This window comes from Erinaceus europaeus, chromosome 13 (genome assembly GCF_950295315.1).
Source record: "Erinaceus europaeus chromosome 13, mEriEur2.1, whole genome shotgun sequence".
NCBI classification, from domain to species: domain Eukaryota; kingdom Metazoa; phylum Chordata; class Mammalia; order Eulipotyphla; family Erinaceidae; genus Erinaceus; species Erinaceus europaeus.
The window spans coordinates 78,929,667-78,951,862 of NC_080174.1; the positions used below are offsets into that span (position 1 = coordinate 78,929,667).

The 22,196-nt window shown below is 39.5% G+C and overlaps 1 protein-coding gene across 18 annotated transcripts in view; it reads left to right on the top strand.

The window, feature by feature from the left end:
- Positions 1-22,196, top strand: part of FGGY (FGGY carbohydrate kinase domain containing) — a 463,518-nt gene that overhangs the window by 323,136 nt on the left and 118,186 nt on the right. For 17 of the 18 annotated variants that reach the window (XM_060206288.1, XM_060206298.1, XM_060206302.1 and 14 more), the window contains 2 exons: positions 9,197-9,344; positions 21,227-21,301. In XM_060206288.1, coding sequence (XP_060062271.1) covers positions 9,197-9,344; positions 21,227-21,301 — 223 coding nt within the window. The remainder of the gene's footprint in view (positions 1-9,196; positions 9,345-21,226; positions 21,302-22,196) is intronic. The other variant, XM_060206293.1, reaches the window with a different exon arrangement.

The window sequence follows — 22,196 nt, forward strand, 5'->3', positions numbered from 1 at the left end:
AGGCAGGGTCCAGGGTCTTGAATTCAGGTCCCTAGGCATGGCAGCCCATGTACTTAACCAGCCATGCCGCCACCTAGTCCCCAAGAAAATGTATGTTATTTTATTTTGCAGTGAAGAAACCTTAGAGGCAATACCTTACCCAAATGACAAACACTAATTAGTATTGATAATAATAAACTCCTGAACCTCCATTTTATGATTCATATATGTTCTCGCCAAAATGCAGTCCTCAATATAAATTTGATATAATATCAGACAGTCTTATAGTAAGGCATATTCTACAAAATTAATAGCCAACCTGGTTCAAGAGAAGATTAAGAAGCTTTGTACTGAAGAGCAATCTTGATTAAAGGAGACTGAGAAGATACCAAAAGTAAAAAACAATATATGATCATGAATTAGATTCTGGGAATAGAAAACATATCAGTAGGGGAATTTTTTTTTCAAAATTCATATAAATCTCTAGATAAGTTCAGAATATAGCCATTTATATTACTTTCTTATGTGATTGGTAAAAGAGGAATCTGTGTAATGTTTTAGCAATTTTATGTAAATCTCAAATTACTTAAAAATGAGATCCATTTTATTTATTTTTTGTAGTGGGGATTGAACCCAGAACCTCACATCTGTGAACCATGAATACCACCACTCAGTTGCATATCTGATGCTCAAGAAAAGTATTTTATAGTGTTAGCAGAGAACCGTGCAGTCAGTGCATGACAAAAGAACTGTCTGCTGTAGATGGTGAACAACACAGAAGCTGGAAACAAATTCCCTCTTCATCTATGTGATGCAGAGCAAGTTTCTCAGCCTTGTGATGCCTTTGTACCTCACAGTAGTGGAAATAATAATAGTTAACATCTAGTCTCAAAATTGTTGTTGAAAAATTCACGAATTTAGACGGGCTTGCACACAGTGACACGTGTGAAGCTGTAATCGATATTCAGTAATACTGGTCATGTTAGCAGTTATTGTTAGGATTGCTGTGATTTCTCATATCAGATGTTATCCTTTCAATAAGGGGCTCCCATTCTAATTGGGGAAACACAACTGCATAGAGCAGAATGGAATACTTGCTATACTAGAATGGAAGCACGCTGTCATTAAGGTACAGAGAAAGAGGACTGATGCAGTAAAAGAGTTTGAGAAATGCTTACAGACTCTGACTCCTGGACTCTCAATCTAGAGTGCTATGACACACAAAGTGAACACACCATGTGAACCAGAAAGCCAGACGTGTAGTTGTCTTAAAGATCACATGAACTAAAACAAGGGCACCTACCTTCAAGTCATCTATGAAAGTGTATAGAAAACTGATCCGGAGTGATAGGCATATCCAGGATAAACTATTTGGTGAATAATTCTGAGTCCCAATGAGTTTTTATAGTGTAAAAAGACAGATAAGAAAATAGGTATGTTTGCATTCCTTTGGACAAAAGATAGAGAAAATTTAAACTAGAAATGTAAAGGGTGGCTTTTTTGAGATGATTCATTATTTTGTGCAGTTTTATTGATTACATTTTTATACCTGGGTTTCTGTAAAGAGATCATAACTTCTATCAGACTTTTTTTTTTCTCTAGAGCGCTACTCAGTTCTGGCTTATGGTAGTGCAGGGAGTTGTACCTGGGACTTTGGAGCCTCAAGCATGAGAGTCTCTTTGCAGCACCACTATGCTATCTACCCTACCCTTATCAGACTTTTTAAGGTATCTAGCACTTATAAACCACTAATTCATGGAAAAAGTCACTGGATTTCTAGTTCAGAGATCTGAGCTCAACATACAGATAAAGCTTGCATTATAAGTTAACTTCAGTTTCCTCTTCAGAACTTGGAATATTAGTGGAAAACTAGTTCTAGAAACTACTGTGAATTTATTTTGAGTTAATGAGGTAGTATATTGGTAAGACTTCGTGATCCATTCGATGATAACAGTATAGAATACTGCTACTTTAACTATTAACTATAGAGTGGGATTTGGGTGGTGGTTGTCCTAGGACTAAACAACATATGTCTAACTTCTATAACCTGTCTTTGTGTTTGTGGAAATGTGGTAGAACAGCGGGAACATTACTTGGGTTAGTCTATAGGGTGTTTGCAGTCTTTTTCCTTGAGCTTGAATTAGCACATGGCACTGGTGGTTACGTCTTCGTCAGTTTTTAATATTCTCTTCCTTTGACTTTCCAGAGTGTCACCCTTTCTTAATTGTCTTCCTATAAGCCTGGCTCCTTAATCTCTTTTTCAAGCTCATTGTCTTTTTATTGACCATTATATCAAAGTTTATCTATCACAACTAGGCTACTTTCTCTTTGCCTTCTTTTCAAGGTGATTCCATCTATACTCTTTGGCTTCATTTCTTCTCAGATTCTGATGACTTCCAAATTTTATCTCAACTCACATAATTTGTAAGTACATGATAAATATTGGCTCTCTTACCTCTCACTTTCCTTCTACTGCCTTGCAAGAGAAAGTGGATCTGTGCCAAATTAGATTTATAAATAGGATATTCCAATATTATAAAACCCACTATATTTCAGATCATAGAGAGAAATAAGCATATCTATTTTTTATTTTTTTATTTATTTCTCCCTTTTGTTGCCCTTTTTTTATTGTTGTTGTAATTATTGATGTCATCGTTGTTGGATAGGACAGAGAGAAATGGAGAGAGGAGGAGCAGACAGAGAGGGGGAGAGAAAGATAGACACCTGCAGACCTGCTTCACTGCCTGTGAAGCGACTCCCCTACAGGTGGGGAGCCAGGGCTCAAACTGGGATCTTTACACAGGTCCTTGCACTTCGCATTACGTGTGCTTATCCTGATGCACTACTGCCCAACTCCCAGCATATCTATTATTAAAAGGAAGTTAACTAATTGAAAGGGATGGCAAATTCCTTGGAATCAAAAGTTATATATCTTTTCAGTACAAATTAGGAGTCTGGAATGTGAGGGCGATCTGACTGTGACATCTGTCACCCCACTGATCTCCAGGGTTGATTTGGCTGATCTAGCTGACTAGGAAGGTGTCCCCTTCCTCCCTCACTGCTCCATGTGCTTCCCTCCTGAAGCTGCGCACTGGGTCAAAGAGGACGGCCTTCCCTGAACAGAGATGGACTGGACTTATCTTCGGTACAAGTAGCTGTGCTCCCCTGCTAGAACCTCCAAACAAGCTCTCAAATTAGGAATCTGAAAAGAGCAGTACAGATAATTCCCATGTCAGACCTCAGTATTAGAAAATCCTTCTTAAAATTGTTGAGACAAGTGCCAACAACAGACTTAGAATTTTCTACTCCTGGTTTGCCATAATCCTTTCAGACACAATTCCTTAAAAGAAATGTTTTTGAGTTTATAAACTAAATAAATAATTACTTTGTGTTCCGAAGCAACCAGAATTTCTTTCTATGCACCGCCAAATATTAAGGTATATCACTTCTTCATGAGAAATTACTTACACTAATTCTAACTTTTGTTATTTTTTTTCCCTGTCAACTGACTTTAGAAAACACTTTAAAACCTTTATTTAGGATGAGAAGGATAGCTTACTAGGAAGGTACCTGCTTTGCCAGCTATATGACCCAGTCTGAATCCAGTCCCCTGCACTGGGGGAAAAGCTATAGTATTATGATGTACCCTTTCTCTCACTTTCTCTCTGAAAAAAAAAATCAACCTGGAGCAGTGAATCCCTATGACAACAGGAACAAAAAAAGATTTATTTATTAATCTTACAGGAGATACTGAGACTATAGCACCACTCTGGAATAAAAAGCTTTAGTTCTGTGGTTTTTTTCACTGTCCCTATCTCTGTCTCTTTGTCTCTCTCTAAAAAGAAAGAAAAGAAGGGAGGAAAGATAGATGGAAAGAAAGAAGGAAGAAAGGAAGGGAGAGAGAAAGAGGAAGAAAACAAAGAAGTCAGAGCTCTAATCTAGGCATTTGAAGTGGCCTGAATAAAGCAGTAACTTTTAAGGTACAGAAAAGTTTACTGGTTAGAATAGCATTTTATGTAATGTAATGAATTCAGTTTGTGATGGTTCAAACTATATTTTCTTCATCATAGAAAACAGAAGTAGGGCAGCAAGAAGTTCTCCCTTGGAGAGAGGATATATGAGCCTGGGATTCATGAGAGGAAGGGAAAACAATCTACTCGGGATAGTTAAAATATGATTCTCCAGCTAGAAGAGGGCAGACCCCCCCCTCTTCTTTTAGAGGAATTGGTAAAACATACAAACTAAAGTCAGAACAAAAAAGATGTTGACAATTTTATTTTGGAAGCATAGCGAAAGAAAGGGGTAAGAGAAAACATGACATCACTGTGACTTTGCTCCCAGTGGGACTTTGAGCAAACTGCTCAAATGATAATTAATTTTGATCAAAGCAGGGAACACAAAAAGAAGAGTTAGTAAATCAGAAAAAATGTGTGTGTGTGTTTGTCTGTGTGTGTGTGTCTGTGTGTGTGTTTGTGTGTGTGTGTCTGTGTGTGTGTGTGTCTGTGTGTGTGTCTGTGTGTCTGTGTTTGTGTGTGTGTCTCTGTGTGTGTGTGTTTGTGTGTGTGTGTCTGTGTATGTATCTGTGTGTGTGTTTGTGTGTGTGTGTGTGTGTCTCTGTGTGTGTGTCTGTGTGTCTGTGTGTCTGTGTGTGTCTTGTTAATGTGTGAAGTATCTGTGGAACTCCAAGAATAAGTATTTGAAGGGTGGTTGGATGTTTGACCGGAAGCTCCCAGGAGAGAAATAGCAGGAGAAAAGAGCATGCATTTGTAAGTCCTGAATCCTAGTTGATAACTGGAGCCCTAGATGATAAGATGGAGAGAAGAATAGGACCCTCCAAAGTATAATAGAAGAGAGGAGAGGGATGAAGGCAGAACTCTGGGAGACTTCACATATTTATACGACAAGAATGAGAACCAATCAGGAAGGAGGCACGTACCTAATGAATATACAATGTCTTAAAAACAAGAGGAAGAAAAAAATGAATAAGATGCTGTCAAAGAGTACAAAATTAAAAAAGAAACTCAAGTAAATTAAAGACAGAAAATGAAATCAGCAGACTGAGTCTATGCTTCTTACAGTGGGATGGGTTTCCCTTTTCTTCTTCTTCTAGCGTTTGCCCTTCTTCCGTAGCCAGTCAACAGCGTCAGGTTGAAAGCTGTCAGGAGCTGCTTGTTGCTGGCTTTGAAAGTGACTGGGATCCATGTGGATTCAGTCGGCTAGGAAGGATCATCAGTTTCCCCAATGAATGGGTACTCACGGGATGCACCACGGGAAGGTCGATCCAATGCATCCCTTTGAGTGTTTCCTTTGAGTGTAGCAGTCAGCATACATATTGCCCTGGATCAGTAAATAAGGATGGGACACAATGGAGAAGTTTAATTCCAATACTTTCTTATTCTCCTCCTTGTCATCATTGTCTCCTCCTATATTTCCTCCTCTCCCTCCTCCTTCTTTTTATTCTGAAAGGACAGAGACAAATTGAAAAGGGAGAGGATGATAGAGAGGGAGACAAAAAGATTGCTGTAGAACTCCTTTGTCATTTGTGAAGCTTCCCCCTTGCAGGTGGGGACCAGGGGCTTGAACCCAAGTCCTTCTGCATGAAAACCTGTGCAGTCAACTGACTGCACATTTACCTGGCCCCATGGATGTCCTCTTTAATGCTACGTATGCTTATTTTGTTTCTTTTTTATTATTTATAAAAAGGAAACACTTGGGAGTTGGGCGGTAGCGCAGCAGGTTAAGCTCAAAGCACAAGGATGTTGTAAGGATCCTGGTTCGAGCCCCCAGCTCCCCACCTGCAGAGGAGTCGCTTCACAGGCAGTGAAGCAGGTCTGCAGGTGTCTGTCTTTCTCTCCCTCTCTCTGTCTTCCCCTCCTCTCTCCATTTCTCTCTGTCCTATCTAACAATGATGACATCAATAACAATAATAACTACAAAAAAGGACAACAAAAGGGAAAATAAATAAATATAAAAATATTTAAAAATAAATTAAATGAAACACTAACAAAACTATAGGATAAGAGGGGTACTACACACAGTTCCCACCACCAGAACTCCATATCCCATCCACTCTCCTGATAGCTTTCCTATTCTTCATCCCTCTGGGAGTATGGACCCAAGGTCATTGTGTGATACAGAAGGTGGAAGGTCTGGCTTCTGTAATTGCTTCCCCACTGAACATGGGCACTGTCAGGTCGATCCATACTCCCAGCCTGCCTCTCTCTTTCCTTAGTGGGGTAGGTTTCTGGGGAAGCAGGGCTCCAGGACACATTGGTGGAATCATCTGCCTAGGGACTTCTGGTTGGCCTCATGTTAGCATCTGTAACCTAATGGCTGAAAAAAGAGTTAACATATAGAGCCAAACAAATTATTCATTAATCACCTGGTTTAATTTCTTAAGCTAGAAATGAATTTACTGTGATGGTAAAAAAAGGAATTATTTATCAATCTCCTATCATTTTATAGTGCACCAGACTCTATATTTAGTCTTCATAGCAGTCTGTATGGTAAAAGCATTAGCCTTGATGGCAAAATAGTAAGCTCGACTTGGAGGGTATAGTGGGCATGACCATCCAGCTGGTCTTTGGTGATTCTACTTTATGATGGTTCAAACTATATTTTCTTCATCATACACAGCAGTAGTAGGACAGCCAGAATTTCTTTCTTGGAGAGAGGATATATGAGCCTGGAATTCACGAGAGGAAGGGAAAACAATCTACTTGGAACAGTTGAAATATGATTCTCAGGCTAGAAGAGCGCAGACAGCCCTCTTCTTTGAGAGAAATTGATAAAACATAGAAATGAAACAAAGTCAAACCCCCCCCCCAAAAAAAAGACCATTGTGCAAGGTTAAAATTATATGAGTAATGATGTGAATTCATTATTTTAATGTTTTCCAAGTGCATTTCATTTTGAATGATATACTCAGATAGCACACATGGTAAGGTATAATTGAAAAAACATGCCGGAATGGCTGAATTCAGTGCATAAACATACAGCTGCGAGGAAGTTAGGAGTCAAAGGGGTAAGCACAGGCCCCATCCCCCAGGGATCTCATTAGTGCGTGAGTGACCATATATGTAGAGGCTAAATGAATCTCACTGTTTGCAAAGACCCACAGTAAATGAGACAATGACGAATCAATAGTAATTAGTCCTATAGGTTTATATTGACCCAGATGTCTGAAACCAAATGCACTGCTCTGAGATTCCTTGAGAGGCAAAATGAAAAGATTTATAGACATGCATTTCTTAAAAAAAAAAAACCTTTTTGTCTAAGTGTAGTGATGCTATTCTAATGTGGAACATTCCTTGTATTGGTAAGTTAAATTGATGCTCTTGACCTCTGGCTCAAAGGGATGCTCTTGTGACTTTTGTTGTAAATGTGATTCTGGGTATACCAGGACAGAGAGAGTTGTGGGACAGAAAATCAGAATGTGATCATATTCTTTCCCTGTATGTGATTCCGGTTCTGTCTCCCTTGGAAAACACAAAGGGTCCTTTTGTCAAATGCAGAGTTGGAATGAAGGGTTTTGAAATGTAATTTCTGATCTGACCTGCACAATGTATATGGCTTCAAAGTCATACACACAAAAGGCCTTGTCCTTACATTTTAATTCGGTCTCATTTCTTTTTCTCCGGGTCTCCTCTGTAGAGGAAGGCTAACAGTAGTTGGTTCCCTGGGCTGTAGGTGATGTTGTAGGATCCATTGAGGGGAGAGACAGTTTGTTCCTATAGCTGGTGAACCTTTTTCCAAAATATTGCTATCTTCTTAATGTGATATGAAACAGAGGAAATTTACAAATGGGAATAAAAATGTCACCTCAGGAAATAAAGGGACTGTTTGGGAGTTAATGCTATCTTCAGCTCCACTAAGTACACATCACACATTCTCACGCTGACACACACTCATTCCCACATGTACCCATGATGAGCCGTTCTGCTTTTCTGTGTTCCCTCTATTAGAGTTCTACATCAAGCTTTTACTTTATGAAAGTCTTTGAAAAATCATTTCTCTTCTTTTTTGTTTCTTAAAACTTATTTTGCAAAATTATAGGAAACTTCTTGGGACCATGGGGAACACTCTCGGTGCCATAAAACTGGACTTGAAATCAAGAAGCAATAACCCCTAAAAGATTTGAATAAATACTATCTTTGTTATTAGCTCCATTTGTATGTTGATTGAACTACTTTTTTTTCTGCTGTTATTCAAGCCATTTCCAGACTTTAAAGCTGTCCTTCTAAAGACACTCAGTGGCAAATATGGATACAAGTTTCTGACCTATCTACTTTCTTCTGGAACCATTGTGTTTAAGATGAACAAAGAAAGGGAATGCAACCAAACTTAATCTGTGTGCCCTAAAGTAAGCTTTAATCCAGTGAGGGAGAGAGTTATTATGCTCATTTTATGTATAAGAAAAGTGTAGGTCAGAGAGTTTAAACCATGGCCATGTTACCCATAAGTACGTAAAAACCAAGGTCAGGGCCCAAAACTACCTTGACTTTCAAGTTTATCATCACTGTCTCTTGCTCAGCAGAATCTATAAAAAGTGGTTTGATTTATTCATTCCAGATATGAAGAAACTGAGACTTAATAACATTTTTAAAAATCTATATACCATCATTTGGTGAATTTAGGTTCAAACTCAAGTCTTAACTGCATTCATACGATTCTAGTCACTTTCCTTAGCTCATTCCTAATTTGAGTCCAGAAACTTTATGTGTCTTCTTTAATGTCGTCATCATTATCATTACAATTATGTATACTAATTTTTACAAAACGTTTGCATATAGACAGTACTGTACAATTTACAAAAGACTGCATTTTCACATCCATAATTCCCTTTGATCTTTACAATAAGTTGGACGGGGATTATGATATCTGTTTTCACAGATGCAGAGAAAGGGCTTCAGAAAGTTTGGTTAACTTTCTCATATGCACCTACTAGGGGCAGAGTGATTCCTGGATTCTAAATCTTTTCAATTTTCACTAGATTTTGCCACATGTGCTTAGTGATATTAGAGTGTGGTATGCAATTCCCTCTGGTTTGGGGGGGGGTCATTTCTTTGCTAAAGCTTTTGGGACTCTGCTTACTTTCTGGATATGATATGAAGTACAAATGTTTTTTTTTTTTTTGCTGCAGAACAATTTGCTCCCCTATCCCCACCCACCCACCCACCCACCCCCCTTTTAAAAACAAAATCTACTTTTTTTCCAGATGCCAGAGTGTATATGCGTATTTGAACAGTCACCTGGATCTGATTAAGAAAGCTCAGCCTGTGGGTTTCCTCACTGTTGATTTACATGTTTGGCCAGATTTCCATGGCAACCGGTCTCCCTTAGCAGACCTGACACTAAAGGGCATGGTAAGTAACAGCCAGTGCTTGCATGAAGGTCAAGGTGGGCCAAAGGGTTATTAAGTGTGAAAGAAGCAAAATGAAGGGAAAGGAGAAGAGGGAAAATAAGCCAGATAGACCCACCATCAGGAGCCTCTTACAGATGCATTGCTGTTGTGCAGACTCATGCTGGCCCCAGGATGCTCTGCTGAAAGTTCTCATTGTTTCTGAGCCAACCCTGAGAGCATTAAAAGCAGTATTTCTTATATTTAGCTACTGCTGCCTCTTTGTCCGTGGAGCGGTTAAGAAGCATGAGCCCCTGCCTATGTAATCAGTCTATAGAGTCTTGTTTTCCATCTCTATCCCTGGGCCTCCTGGTAAATATTACCACCCATGATCTTGCTTACAACAGCTATATGTATGTCTAGACTCCGAATAAGAGCCCATGAGTTCAGATTAAACTTTGGTAAATGCAAGATACAGTTAATAACTCATGCTGCTGGGCAAATTCAGCTCTTTGCCATCCCTCCTGAAGGGAACAGGTTAAACTTGGTGGGATAGCTCCTGACTTGCTAATAAACCATTTTGATGGCCAAAGGACATGGGGTGACAGAAAACAGGGCATTATTTCAGGATGGTTGAGGCATGTGAAAACTAGAGAGAACCTGAACTGGGTTTAGTGTATTGCACCAAAATAAAGGAATCCAGGGAAGGGGTGTGTGTCTTTTAGGCCCTGATGCATAACAGTAGAAGAGGACCTGTGTGGTGGGGGAGAGGGGAGTGTTTTGCAGAAAACTGAGAAATTTCATACATGTACCAACAATTGTGTTTACTGCTGACTGTAAACCGCTAATCCCTCCCCATTAAAAACTTAAAAAAAAAGATGCTTCATAAATATGTGTTAACTAAACCACATATTTGGGTAGAGCTATAAGTAAGAAAATCAGCATGGAGTCAAAATCTACAAAACCATCTCTAGAATTGGAAAAGTAAAGTATGAGATAAATTAAGGCAGAAATTCAGAGTGGTGACTGGGAGCCTGGAAGATACGTGCACTGGCAGTGGAGCGGGCTTGAAGAACCTGTGAGACTCAGACTGCATGAACTTTGTGGTTAATTGTCTTAAGATGGCTTTTAGTGGTTCATAACATCAGCAGGAAGATCTGATCTTTATTTTCACTACCTCATGGACAGAAAGCAAAAAGAAAATTGGACGTAGAAAAAGTTATGTCTGAAGTTCTTGAAGCATGCCCACACAACAAATAATGCTCTTGGCCTTTTTTCTTTGACTTGTGGAATTAGAAAGAGGATGTTCAGAGATATCCCCATGGCCACAGACGATAGCTAGACACTCATGTCTTCAGGTAGATGACTTTCTGAGTGCAAACAGAGAACACAGAAGGACACATTTTATTTCTTGGTTCATAATGGTGATGTACAACACTGTGTTTTAAGGCTGCAGTTTCATATCTTTTTAAATGTATGTTACTACATCATGCCTACCACCAAAAAAAAAAAAGAAAGAAAGAAAAAGAAAAGAGAAAGAAAAGAAAAGGGGAAAAAATACTATTTCTCTACTGCAGTCTAAGGAGTCCCTCTCCCATTTGATGTCCTCTTTGCCCTCTGATGACTTGTATTCTGTGGTCAGAAACTAAGTGTTTATTTTGAATTCATTTTGAGTGTTAATTTGCTTTGTTTCTTTGTATCTGCATATGAGTGAAATCATCTGGTTTAAAAAACATATGCGTTAATGAGAGACAAATATCTGAAATCAGATCAGTTGACACTTAAAATGTCAAAGGAGTAAAGAAGTATAGCATGGTCATAAAATGACCCTGAAACATAGCAGCATGTTATAGTAAAATGTGAATGACATGGAAATCCAGGCACTTGATCTGGGATCATTCACTTGCTAGCATATGTGTACCTTGCTTGCGTACCTAGCACAGACAAAAAACCATGACTCCTGATGACCTTTGTCTGTTTCTTCAAGCCAAACCTGGTTCAGGGGAGATATCTCAGTGATGGAACATAGGATGCATATCTGAGGCCCCAGAGATCCCAAGTGTAATCCCCAACACAGCAATGTTCTGGCATATGCTAAATGGTAATACATACTATTGACAGTTGATAGCCAACATGGATTAATAAGAAGATCACCTATTGTACAGAGATAGTACACCAGATTTGCATGCCTGAGGCCCAGAGGTCACAGGTTCAGTCACCAGCACCACCATATAACAGAACTGAGAAGTACTCTAATATCTCTCTCTCTCTCTCTCTCTCTCTCTCTCTCTCTCTCTCTCTCTCTTTCATGTTATTTTACTTTATTTTACCTCCAGGGTTATCACTGGGGCTAAGTGCCTGCACTATGAATCCACTGCTCCTGGCAGTCTTTTGTTTGTTTGTTTGTTTGTTTGTTTTATTGGATAAGACAGAGAGAAATTGAGAGGGGTGTGGAAGACAGAGAGGGAGAAAGAGAGACAGCTAGATACCTGAAGACTTGTTTCACTGCTTTCTTACTAACTGGATTAGATTTCTACTACTGACTCAATATCCATATAAATATTTAATATTATTAATAATATCTAGGTAAATCAACACTTAGTAAAACTCTCATTTTAATGATAATTTTGAGTGACCCTATTCATTATTTATTTATTTATTTTTGCCTCCAGAGTTATTCCTGGGGCTCAGTGCCTGCATTATTAACACACTGCTCCTGGTAGCCATTTTAATCCATTTTATCGGATAGGACAGAGAGAAATTGAGAGGAGAAAGGAGATAATGAAGGAGAAAGAAAGATAGATACCTGCAGACCTTTGAAGTGGACCCCACCCCCTTGCAGGTGAGTAGCTGGGAGCTTAAACCCAGATCCTTGCACAGGTCCTTGCTCTTTGTACTATGTGGGCTTGACCAGGCACTCTACCAAAACCTACCCCCCCCCCCCGCCATGAGCCATTAATTATTGTAAAAAGGAAGACTCTGTTGGTGGGGTACTTGAGAGTATCTAGATATGATTGTAGCCTTTCGTGATATTGCAGTTAAATCATTAAATGTCAATAAATATCTAATAAGTGGAAGACATGAACTACAAAGACAGAAAAATAACTGGATGGTATGATGCTGCTGTAGCAAGGGAGTACAGAGAGTGTCTCGAAGTTTTGCTGAGAAAAAAAAATAATCAGGAGATAAAATTCTAAGTGCATCCTGTCATTATAGCCCCCCCAGCACACACACATATACACACACACACACACACACACACACACACACACACACACACACACACCTACTGTGTGCAGTGGAGGAGACTATAATAAGTAAGCCCAGGAAATGGAAAGAATAAAGGAACTATGCCTCCCAGAGTTCACATAAAAGTGAGGAAGAGAGGGGGCTGGACATGTTGCTTTAAGCATACACAGTGCTTAGCACAAGGACCCATGCTCAGGATCCCAGTTCAAGCACCCATCTCCCCACCTGCAGGGAGGTTGCCTCACAAGAGGTGAAGCAGGTCTTCAGGTGTCTTTCTTTCTGCCTCTATTTTCCCCTCTTCTCTCTGTCCTATCCAACAACAACAACAACAATAACAGTAACAGCAACAACAACCGTGGAAAAAAAGATGGCCTCTAGGAGCAGTGTGTTCATAGTGCAGGCATGAAGCACCAGTGATAACACTGGAGGCAAAAAAAAAAAAAAAAGTGGAGGTAACTGTTGCATATGATTAACCATCTCTCTCTCTCTCTCTCTCTCTCTCTCTCTCTCTCTCTTTCTCTCTCTCACTCTCTCTCCCTCCCCACCCCACCCCATGTGTATGTGTGTGTGTTGGTGTGTGTAATCATTATACAGTGTGGCAACTGGAATATGGGCATCTCTACAAGCCAAATGAGGTTATCCATAAACATCTGGCTTGATTTTTGTAAGTGGTGTTAACTAACAAAACCTGATGCATCCTCTCTCTGCATCACTTGAAAATAGCTGTGGAGATGTAAAAATAAATACATAAAAATTAGATCGTGCCTACTCTAAAAATCAGGTTGGTAATTAACTAGGAAAACTAAAATCAATATTTGTATAAAGTATCTAGGAAAGCATTTCAGAATTGAAAGAACTTCAGTGTAACTTGGGAAACTCAGATGATGTATGAAGAAAGTGTTGTCCAGCTGTGCATGCCTGTGGTCCTCTCTGTCTTCTGGTCACAGGTTTAAAAATACACGGTCCATTTAAGTCCTGAAAACAAGGTTGTCATTCCTCTACTCCACTGTCTATTTTGTTTTCATTTTGGGAAGCAGCCTGTGTATTTCATTTCCCAGAACTCTTTTACAACCCAGACCTTATCTCCCTTTTCAGTTTCATCCATTAGAAAACAGTCAAGCCAAGAAGCCAGCTGGGCAGGAAGTCTGACTGAGGATGAATGGTGATTGACACCCCTGTTAATGGGACAGGGATGGGGAAACCCTGGTGGTTGTGTATTTGCTGTAGTTTTGCATGTCTGCTGTCTCTTCAGGGGTTAGAAAGTCAGGCAGAGGCTATTCACCTCAGACCAACCAAGTTACACAAAATGAAAACTGTTAGACTCCAGACAGAAATTGGCAACTAGCTGCAGTTTTAAGAGGCAAGTCCAAGTGACAGTGAGTGCAGTGGAGAGTAAATCATGTGTCTGGGTGCTGGGAAGTACTGAATATGCATAGCTCTCCAGTTGGGATGAATGAAACAAATGGTAAAGTGAGCCCCACAGGAAAAAGTTTTTACTACCATTCTGAACACTTAGGGAAAAACATCTTAATAATTATTTACTACTATAGCTAAAAAAGAAGAGTTAAAATCTTGGCATGTTCAGGAAAGAGAGAGGAGAGAGGAATTAAGACACATCTTTATGAACTAGAGAAACATTTTATTCAGAAAAAAAATTAGTTCAGATGCAGGGACAATGAGGCAGAGAGGAAAAGATAAATACAATTGAAAATATAGTAGCAGAATGAACACATCCATTGAAGACAGTGAAAACATGATTTCCAGTGCAGAAAGAGAAATCAAAGCTTCAGAAAGATGTATCAGATATATTTTATTATAAAAAAGTAGGATTCTGAACTTCAGTTAGTTTTGTTTTAGATTTCACCAGTGCTTAAATCAGAGATAAGCACCAAATAATTGCCTGACAATTAAGCAATTGTTTCAGTCTTCATTTGTAACGTGATGAACGAACAGTGACCTACCCAGAGCCACCAGGTCAAGAAATGGCAGAGATTAAATAAAAACATGAATGCTGACCTTTAGAATGTTCATTCCCATGAGGCTGCTTTAACTTACAACTCTGGGTTCACAAAATGCAGTGGGGCCTTTAAAACAGAATGCCAATGGTGATGTCACCGTGATTTAGTACTAAACCAAGCTCTTCAGCCTCATCCTGGCTCCCTGGTGTTACCCACCAGTCTAAATACACACCCCTCCTTCCATTTTTCTCTTTATCCTAATCCTTGCATTTAAATCCTGCCCCTGTCTCTGTTCTGTCATGCTTGTAGTTTCCTAGCCTACTCTCAGTGACAGATTTCAAGACTTAAATCATCCACCATAGTTTGACATAATTGTAAAGCCTTCAACATTGGGTACCTATTCTCCAAACTAGGGGTAAAGCATAACTCTGGAATCTTTCACTTTTGCTGGATAGATTCTTTTTTCTTTTGTTCTGGTAACAGTTGGCTCCCTGCCATGTGACTAGCTCTTTCATTTTTACTTTGGTAGATGGAGTATGATCTGCAGAACTGGACTAAGGAAGGAGGTGTGTTGGGGGGGTGGGAGGTGTCAGTGGGCAGATAATTTAATAGTATACCTGACCAGTTAGTTACCTATGTAAATGGTTCTCCTTTCACTTGATTGGTAAAGACTGCAGCACATAAGATGTTTAAAAGAAGCTTTAGTAACAGTAGTCCGAAAAACACTGATGATTCTGAATTCTTTAAAACTGAAACAAATCTAGAACCTTTACTTTTGAATTGAAGAAACATAGCATGGGTAACATATAAGATAAATGAAGCCAAAAACTTGACATCAGGAAAGGTTGCATATTTTATTTATTAATTTACTTATTTTAATTTTTTAACCATGGCACTGATCAGCTCTGGCTTTTGGTGGTATAGGGGATTGAACCTGGGACTTCAGAAACTCAGGCATGAGAGTCTCTTTGCATAACCATGATGCTATCTACCCCTGCTCAAGTTGTATATTTTAGATACATTTTTTTCAGTTTTTTAATGATTGATTGGATAATTTTTACCCCTGTGAAAAAGTAAAAGGGAGCCCAAGTTATCAGTTGTGTGACCTCTGAAATTAGTTCTGTGAGGTCAAGCTGCTACATTAGGAATCAGGAAGCATACAGGCTTACTGGTAGTGTCACTGTTAAGCAAATGGAAAGACCAGTTGCTACACAGTGGGCAAACAGCACAGAAACTGTGTCTGAATCTTCATGTTCTGCTTAGTGACCTTCATTTGCATGTCCATAAAATGGCCAGCAGAATTCTAGTGTGGCCTTGTAATTCTGAGCAGGTAGAACTGTGCTTTAGACCTAGAGCAAGCGGTGTTCACCAGCCTTGTGGTCACCCGACATGAACCACCAGCTAGAGAGCTGAGCAATGACTGTTGTCCTATTACGGAGAGCAGAGAAACTGAGGCTTATAGTGTTAGGACCTATTAGTTCAAACCAAGACTGCTGGCATTTTGGGGGGTGATAAAAAAAACAAACCTAGATATTTGTGTTTCTCATACACCACATTCTGTTTCCAATGTGTCTGCCATGTTTCTCTTTCATTGTAGTGTCTTTTAAAACCATTTCACAGATGTGTGAGGTGACTTAGGTATAGAGGACTTGTCATGCATGTGTTGGGCACCACATAAAATAAGGCAGTGCTCAGCTCTCTTCTTGTCTCACTCATAAAAAAATAAATTAAAATCGCACATCAGTCATCATTCTTAGTATTGTCTATCTTCCATAAATACTCAAAACCAGTATAAACCAGGAGGGTCATATTATGAATAGGAGTTCTTCCCAAGGTAGAATATAATGATAAAAGAGGAGGCGTCAGTCAAATAGGCATCCACTAGGAATACTCAGGAGGTAACTAAAGGGAAAGAACAAAGGCCCGCAGATGGAGATGTTGAGATTATCAGTAGCTGTTCATTGCTTGACCTTCAGATGCAGCTTTCACACATTTCTAAATGTTAATTATGTTTCCTCTTACAGTTCACTTGGTTACACAACAGCCAAATGAATAAGATGTACTTACCACTGCCAGTTTCTTGTGGGGCTATCCCACCATTTTACTGTCTCATTCAGACATTCAAAATAGACACATGCATATCTGTAAATTCACTCCTTCCACTTATGCTTCCTTTCCACTTCCTCTTATTGGTAGAAGTAGTCAGCCTTTAAATGCAGAAATCCAAATGCAGGAACTGCTTACATGGTTCCATCTTGGAGTGACCGCCACTGGACTTTTGTTAACACAGGGTTGACATCCTTGGCAATTGAGAGAGAGAATCAGACGAACAGAATGATGTCTTCTCTTCCATTGTCTCCAGCTACTTAGCATGGGTAAACTTTCAAGAAAGCAGGGAACCCAGACCATAGTGACTTCACAGATCAAAGAAAAATGTCTTTCATCGAGTCACATTTCAGCTCCATGACCTTGGTGGTAGTACCCAGCAAATGTTGGCAATGGTATTAAAGCTACACTTGCTTTTCCCCCTTCTGATACTCAGTACCTTCTATGCAGTAACTCATGTAATAAATCCCTTTATAAGGCTATTCTGGAATAATCTTGTTCTCTTGAAGAATACTTTTTTTTCCTTATTAGTAAGAAAAAGGAAATATATGCCACATATCCTGTGTCCTTTCTGCCTAGGTATGAGCAAGTTCAAAAGTTACATTTCAGGGCCGGGTGGTGGCGCACCTGTTTAAGCAGACATAGTGGGAAACACAGGGACCCATGCAAGGATCCTGACTAGAGACCCCCAGCTCCCCACCTGCAGGGGAGTCGCTTCACAAGCAGTGAAGCAGCTAGCTCAGCAGGTGTTTATCTTTCTCTCTCCCTCTCTGTCTTTCCCTTCTCTCTCAATTTCTCTCTGACCTATCCAACAACAATAATAATAACAGCACCACCAACAATAATGGGAAAATATGGCTACCAGGAGGAGTGGATTTGTAGTGCAGGTACTGAGCCCCAACCATAACCCTGGAGGCAAAAAAAAGAAAAAAGTTAAATTTCCCTCCATTATCTCATTCTCCAATTTTTCTTTATTTCTCTATTTTTTTAAAACTTCTAACATTTTGTTTAATTTTTTAAATTATCTTTATTTATTTATTGGATGGAGACACCCAGAAATTGAGAGGGAAGAGGGTGATAGAGAAGGAGAGAGACAAAGAGATACCTGTAATACTGCTTCACAGCTCACGAAGCTTTCCACAGTAGGTGGGGACTGGGTGCTCGAACCCACGTTCTTGCATATTGTAACATGTGCACTCAGCTAGGTGCTCCACCACCCAGCCCCTCTCTCTCAATTTCTGATCTCTCTAGGCACAAGAAATTTAAAAAAGGGTCCATGATAAGTTTTTGTTTGAATATCAATAATATTTGGAAGTTCTCATGAATATTTTGTGGGACTAAGAAGCTAGATCTAGTGATGTTACAGCTCTTTCTTTTTATGGATTCTTACTGATTAGAAGGATATCAGAACCAGTTTCAGTAATAATATTATACAAAGCATCAGAGTTCCTAATAAATTAATAAGGCATTGCATTTTATATATGATGGCAAATTTCTTCCCCCACCCCATCAAGCTTTAGACAAGGCTGGTCTTCAGTCCCACCTTTCGTTCTGCCAAGCAGATGTATCATGGCCTGATTCACACCACTGATTTCATATCTCATGACTGATTGGTGAGAGGAAACCTGAGGAAGCCTGGCTTTGGAGAAGAGCTTGAAGCACTGACCCCGTCTGCTTCCCTAACAGGCCAGTAACAGAGGTGCTGTTGAAGCCAGACCAATACAAAAAGAGAGATTATGCGTGACTAGTGATCTTTACCCCCAGACCCCTGCCTGCCACATTGCTGGTTACTCACGCAAAATACTCGACCGACCAAGGGAGCCTTGGACCATTAGAACCCTATCCTCTGTGCCCCTTTTTGTAATTAATATTTCCACATGGGATGACTTTTGCTTTTGGTCCACTTGGAGGGGATATTTTTTTTTTTTCTAATTCACACAATAGTTTCATATGAGCTAACATGACATTTATCTCAATCTTACATGAGCCATACCTCTCCTGAGGAAGGGTAGGTATGGAGGTTAGCATGGACGAGAGTCTAGTGTGAGAAAGGAGAACTCGTCTTCCAGTATTCTGTCCTGGTGCTTGGAAGAAATGTCCCCTCTCCTCTGAATATCTAGTGAGCCCAAGCAGTAAATATCATCTGCCTGTTGTAGGATTGGGCATTGAAAAGCACTATATTAGGAGATGAAGTGGTGTACAAAAGAGGAAGAGAGTGCTGAACTGTCACAAATCCACAGGTTCAACAGGTGGTAACTTTATATTTAATATGTGCCAGGTGTAGTAGTAGGCCTTGGTGATGCTGTGGTCAATAATATAAGCCTGTCAGGATACTCAAGTTCTACTTTACATTCTCTAGGCCTTTCCAGGTAAATTATGCCCTCCTCTGTAAATAACCCCCTCTACAATGTCAGTATTTTCAGATTCTGTTTAATCCCCACATTCCTGACATTTAGGCCTTGGAAATGCTTCTTCAGAAGCATTGACTTAAATGCCTCTCCAGAGTTGCTCTCTGGTCTCTCATTTAAACCTTCCATGCTCTCATGTTCAAATCAAAGTTGTTTTTCTCATCTGTTTGCCCAGTAATATTTTTAAAAGGATTTCTTTTATCCTGGCAATAATAATAATAATTTTATTTCAGAGAAAGAGGGGGTATATTCAATTAGCATAGGATGTTGAAAGAGAAAGGCCAGTCTTGAAAAAAATCACACAGTACAAAGATATCAGTTCCACTTGGAGGGGAGATAAATTCTATACTCAGGGTACCATGATCAGATCTGAATTTGAGAGCAATCTCAGCTCTACAGAAGGAAGGAAGGAAGGAAGGAAGGAAGGAAGGAAGGAAGGAAGGAAGGAAGGAAGGAGGGCACAGTTATAAATGGGAAGATTAGGGGCTGAACTGTGGTGCACCTGGTTAAGCACATGTTACAGTGCACAAGGTTCCAGGTTTGAGCTCCCAGTCCCCACCTGCGGGAAGAAAACTTTGCAAGTGGTGAAGCAATGCTGCAGGTGTCTCTCTCTCTCCCTCTCTATATCCCCCTTCCCGCTCAATTTCTGGCTGTCTTTATCCAAAGATATTAAAAAATATTTTTAAAGAAGGAGAGAGAAAGAAAGGAAGGAAGGAAGGAAGGAAGGAAGGAAGGAAGGAGGGAGGGAGGGAAGGAGGGAAGGAAGGAAGGAAGGAAAGAAAAAAGAAAGAAAGAAAGAAAGAAAGAGAGAGAGAAAGAAAGAAAGAAAGAAAGAAAGAAAGAAAGAAAGAAAGAAAGAAAGAAAGAAAGAAAGAAAGAAAAGCTTGGCTCAGGCCTCTTTTGGAATCAGGAAGGTCATAATGTGACCTGGATTAAGAAAACAAAGGAAAATGAGATGGAAGAGAATGAATTCAAGAGAGATTTGGGACATCAAATGTATGTCAAAAGACTTGGAGTCTAAACATGTGAAGGGAGGGTAGACTTCTCCAGGATTCTCGCTTGGACAACAGAACCATATTTCTGCCCTGTGGCTGCTTGGTAGTGGTCCTTAATGGAGTTGAGTTGGAGTGGAGAAGGTATCTGGAGAGAGTAATTAACTGGTCTTGGAGAGATGAAGAACAAGGACCTGGGAAGATTACTTAGCTGTCCCATTTTAGTGCACGATTCATGTAGCCTCATTTCACTCAGGACAATGCCCCTTGTTTGCCCTGAGTAAATATGTTATGTGCATTAATTTTGTATGAAAATTTAAAGTGAACTCCAGTGATGATGCCCACAAAATTCTGAATAGGCTTGAAGAAGCCAGTGGTTTTTCACCCCCAGGAATATTCTGAGAGCCATCTTAATAAATGAGAAATAGGAGGGTAGAACTGTGAATAAGTCAGGAGGCATTCATTCAAACCCAGTGTCCTGTGTAGTTCTAGAATCTCTCAGAGATCGACATATTCTGTGTAAGCATGTTGTTTCCAGTTGTCTTTAATGGAATTCTCTCACAAGTCACAGATTTTAAATTATCCTCTAGTAGGTATAGCATTTATAAGAGTAATTATATTTTTCCCCAAAATATACCATGAATGTTGTTACCCTGAATTCCGACAACATTATAACTCTGAATAAGATAGTCTTTTATTAGAATGCCACAGTTCAGTATTCATTTCTGAAATCCAAAGAATATTAGTATTTTAGTAGAAGGACTTGAAAACTATTGTTGCAGTAAACAACATGCAGTAAATAATATGAAGCACTGTAAACCTGTCGGTACAGTGAGGTACTGTTTCACACCTCTTCATGCTTGGTAAGAAAGGCCTTTTTTTAAAGAAGTAATTTGTTAAAGAATGTGTAGTTCCATGAGAAGAAGTACCAAACACAATTTTGTGGTCTTTGTTTTGTTGTGGTTTAATCCAAGACCAGGCATTTTCTTTGAGCAGGAAAAAGGGATAGCTTTTCCCAGATCTAAAGATTAAACAAGTTAGCAGGCATTTCACGTTCAGCTAACAGATGAAAGGGGATTTGCATATGAACTTGTTTCCCTAAGTAAACACATTTGAACTTGTTTCATGGGAACTGTCTCTATCAATGACAGCTCTTTTAGGCCCCATCTTCTTTTCTTTTCTTCCTCACTACAGGTCACCGGATTGAAACTGTCTCAGGACCTGGATGATCTTGCCATTCTGTACCTGGCCACAGTTCAGGCCATTGCTGTAAGACATTTTGATGCTACTTTTTTTAAAGAGACGTAAGGCTAGCAATAAACCTTAGATTGCATACCCTGCAAGATATATGATATGCTTTTGGGTGGAGATTCTGAATTAAAATAGAACTTGCCAGAAAGAGCTGCTTGTCTGTCCAGAAGGAAATGATGAAGGTTTTTACTTACTTTACTAATCACCTTACACAGCTACAAAAGAGTTATAAGTCTTTCACACTTGTCATTTATCGAGTTTGTCTTCTGTGTTCAATGAAATAGAAGTAGACAGATGTCATATATACTTGCATTAAGAAAAACTTAATGTGAAGAATGCCCAAATTTATAAAACACATGTTGTTGATCACTATGCAACATAATTCACTACAAGGGCAGGGCAGTAACACACTCCACTGGGTGTAGCTTTTACCATGTGCAAGAACCTGGGTTGAAATTTGAGCCCTCACTCCCTACCTGCAGCATAAGAGGGATGCTTCACAAGCAGTGAGGCAGGTCTGCAGGCATCTCTCTCTCTCTCTCTCTCTCTCTCTCTCTCTCTTTCTCTCCCGTCCCCTTCCCATTTTTTCTGTTATCAAGTAATGAAGGAAGGAGGGAAGGAAAGGAAAAAATGCCCATGGGTGTGATGGATTCATAGTGCTGGCACTGAGCCTCAGAAACAACCCTGGTGCCAATAAGAAAGAAAGAAAGAAAAAAAAAGAAAAGAAAAGGATTCATGACAGGGCCCCTTTAACTAGTATAATTCCTTAGAGGTGAAAATGTTTAGTGATCTGCCTAAATGAGAAGTTTGGTAATTAAAGAAGGAGGAAGAGAATTTAAATCTTAAGTGTTAGGAATGCCTAACCTGAAAAATCAATAAAATGTGAAAACACATACCCAGAAACTCATACTAT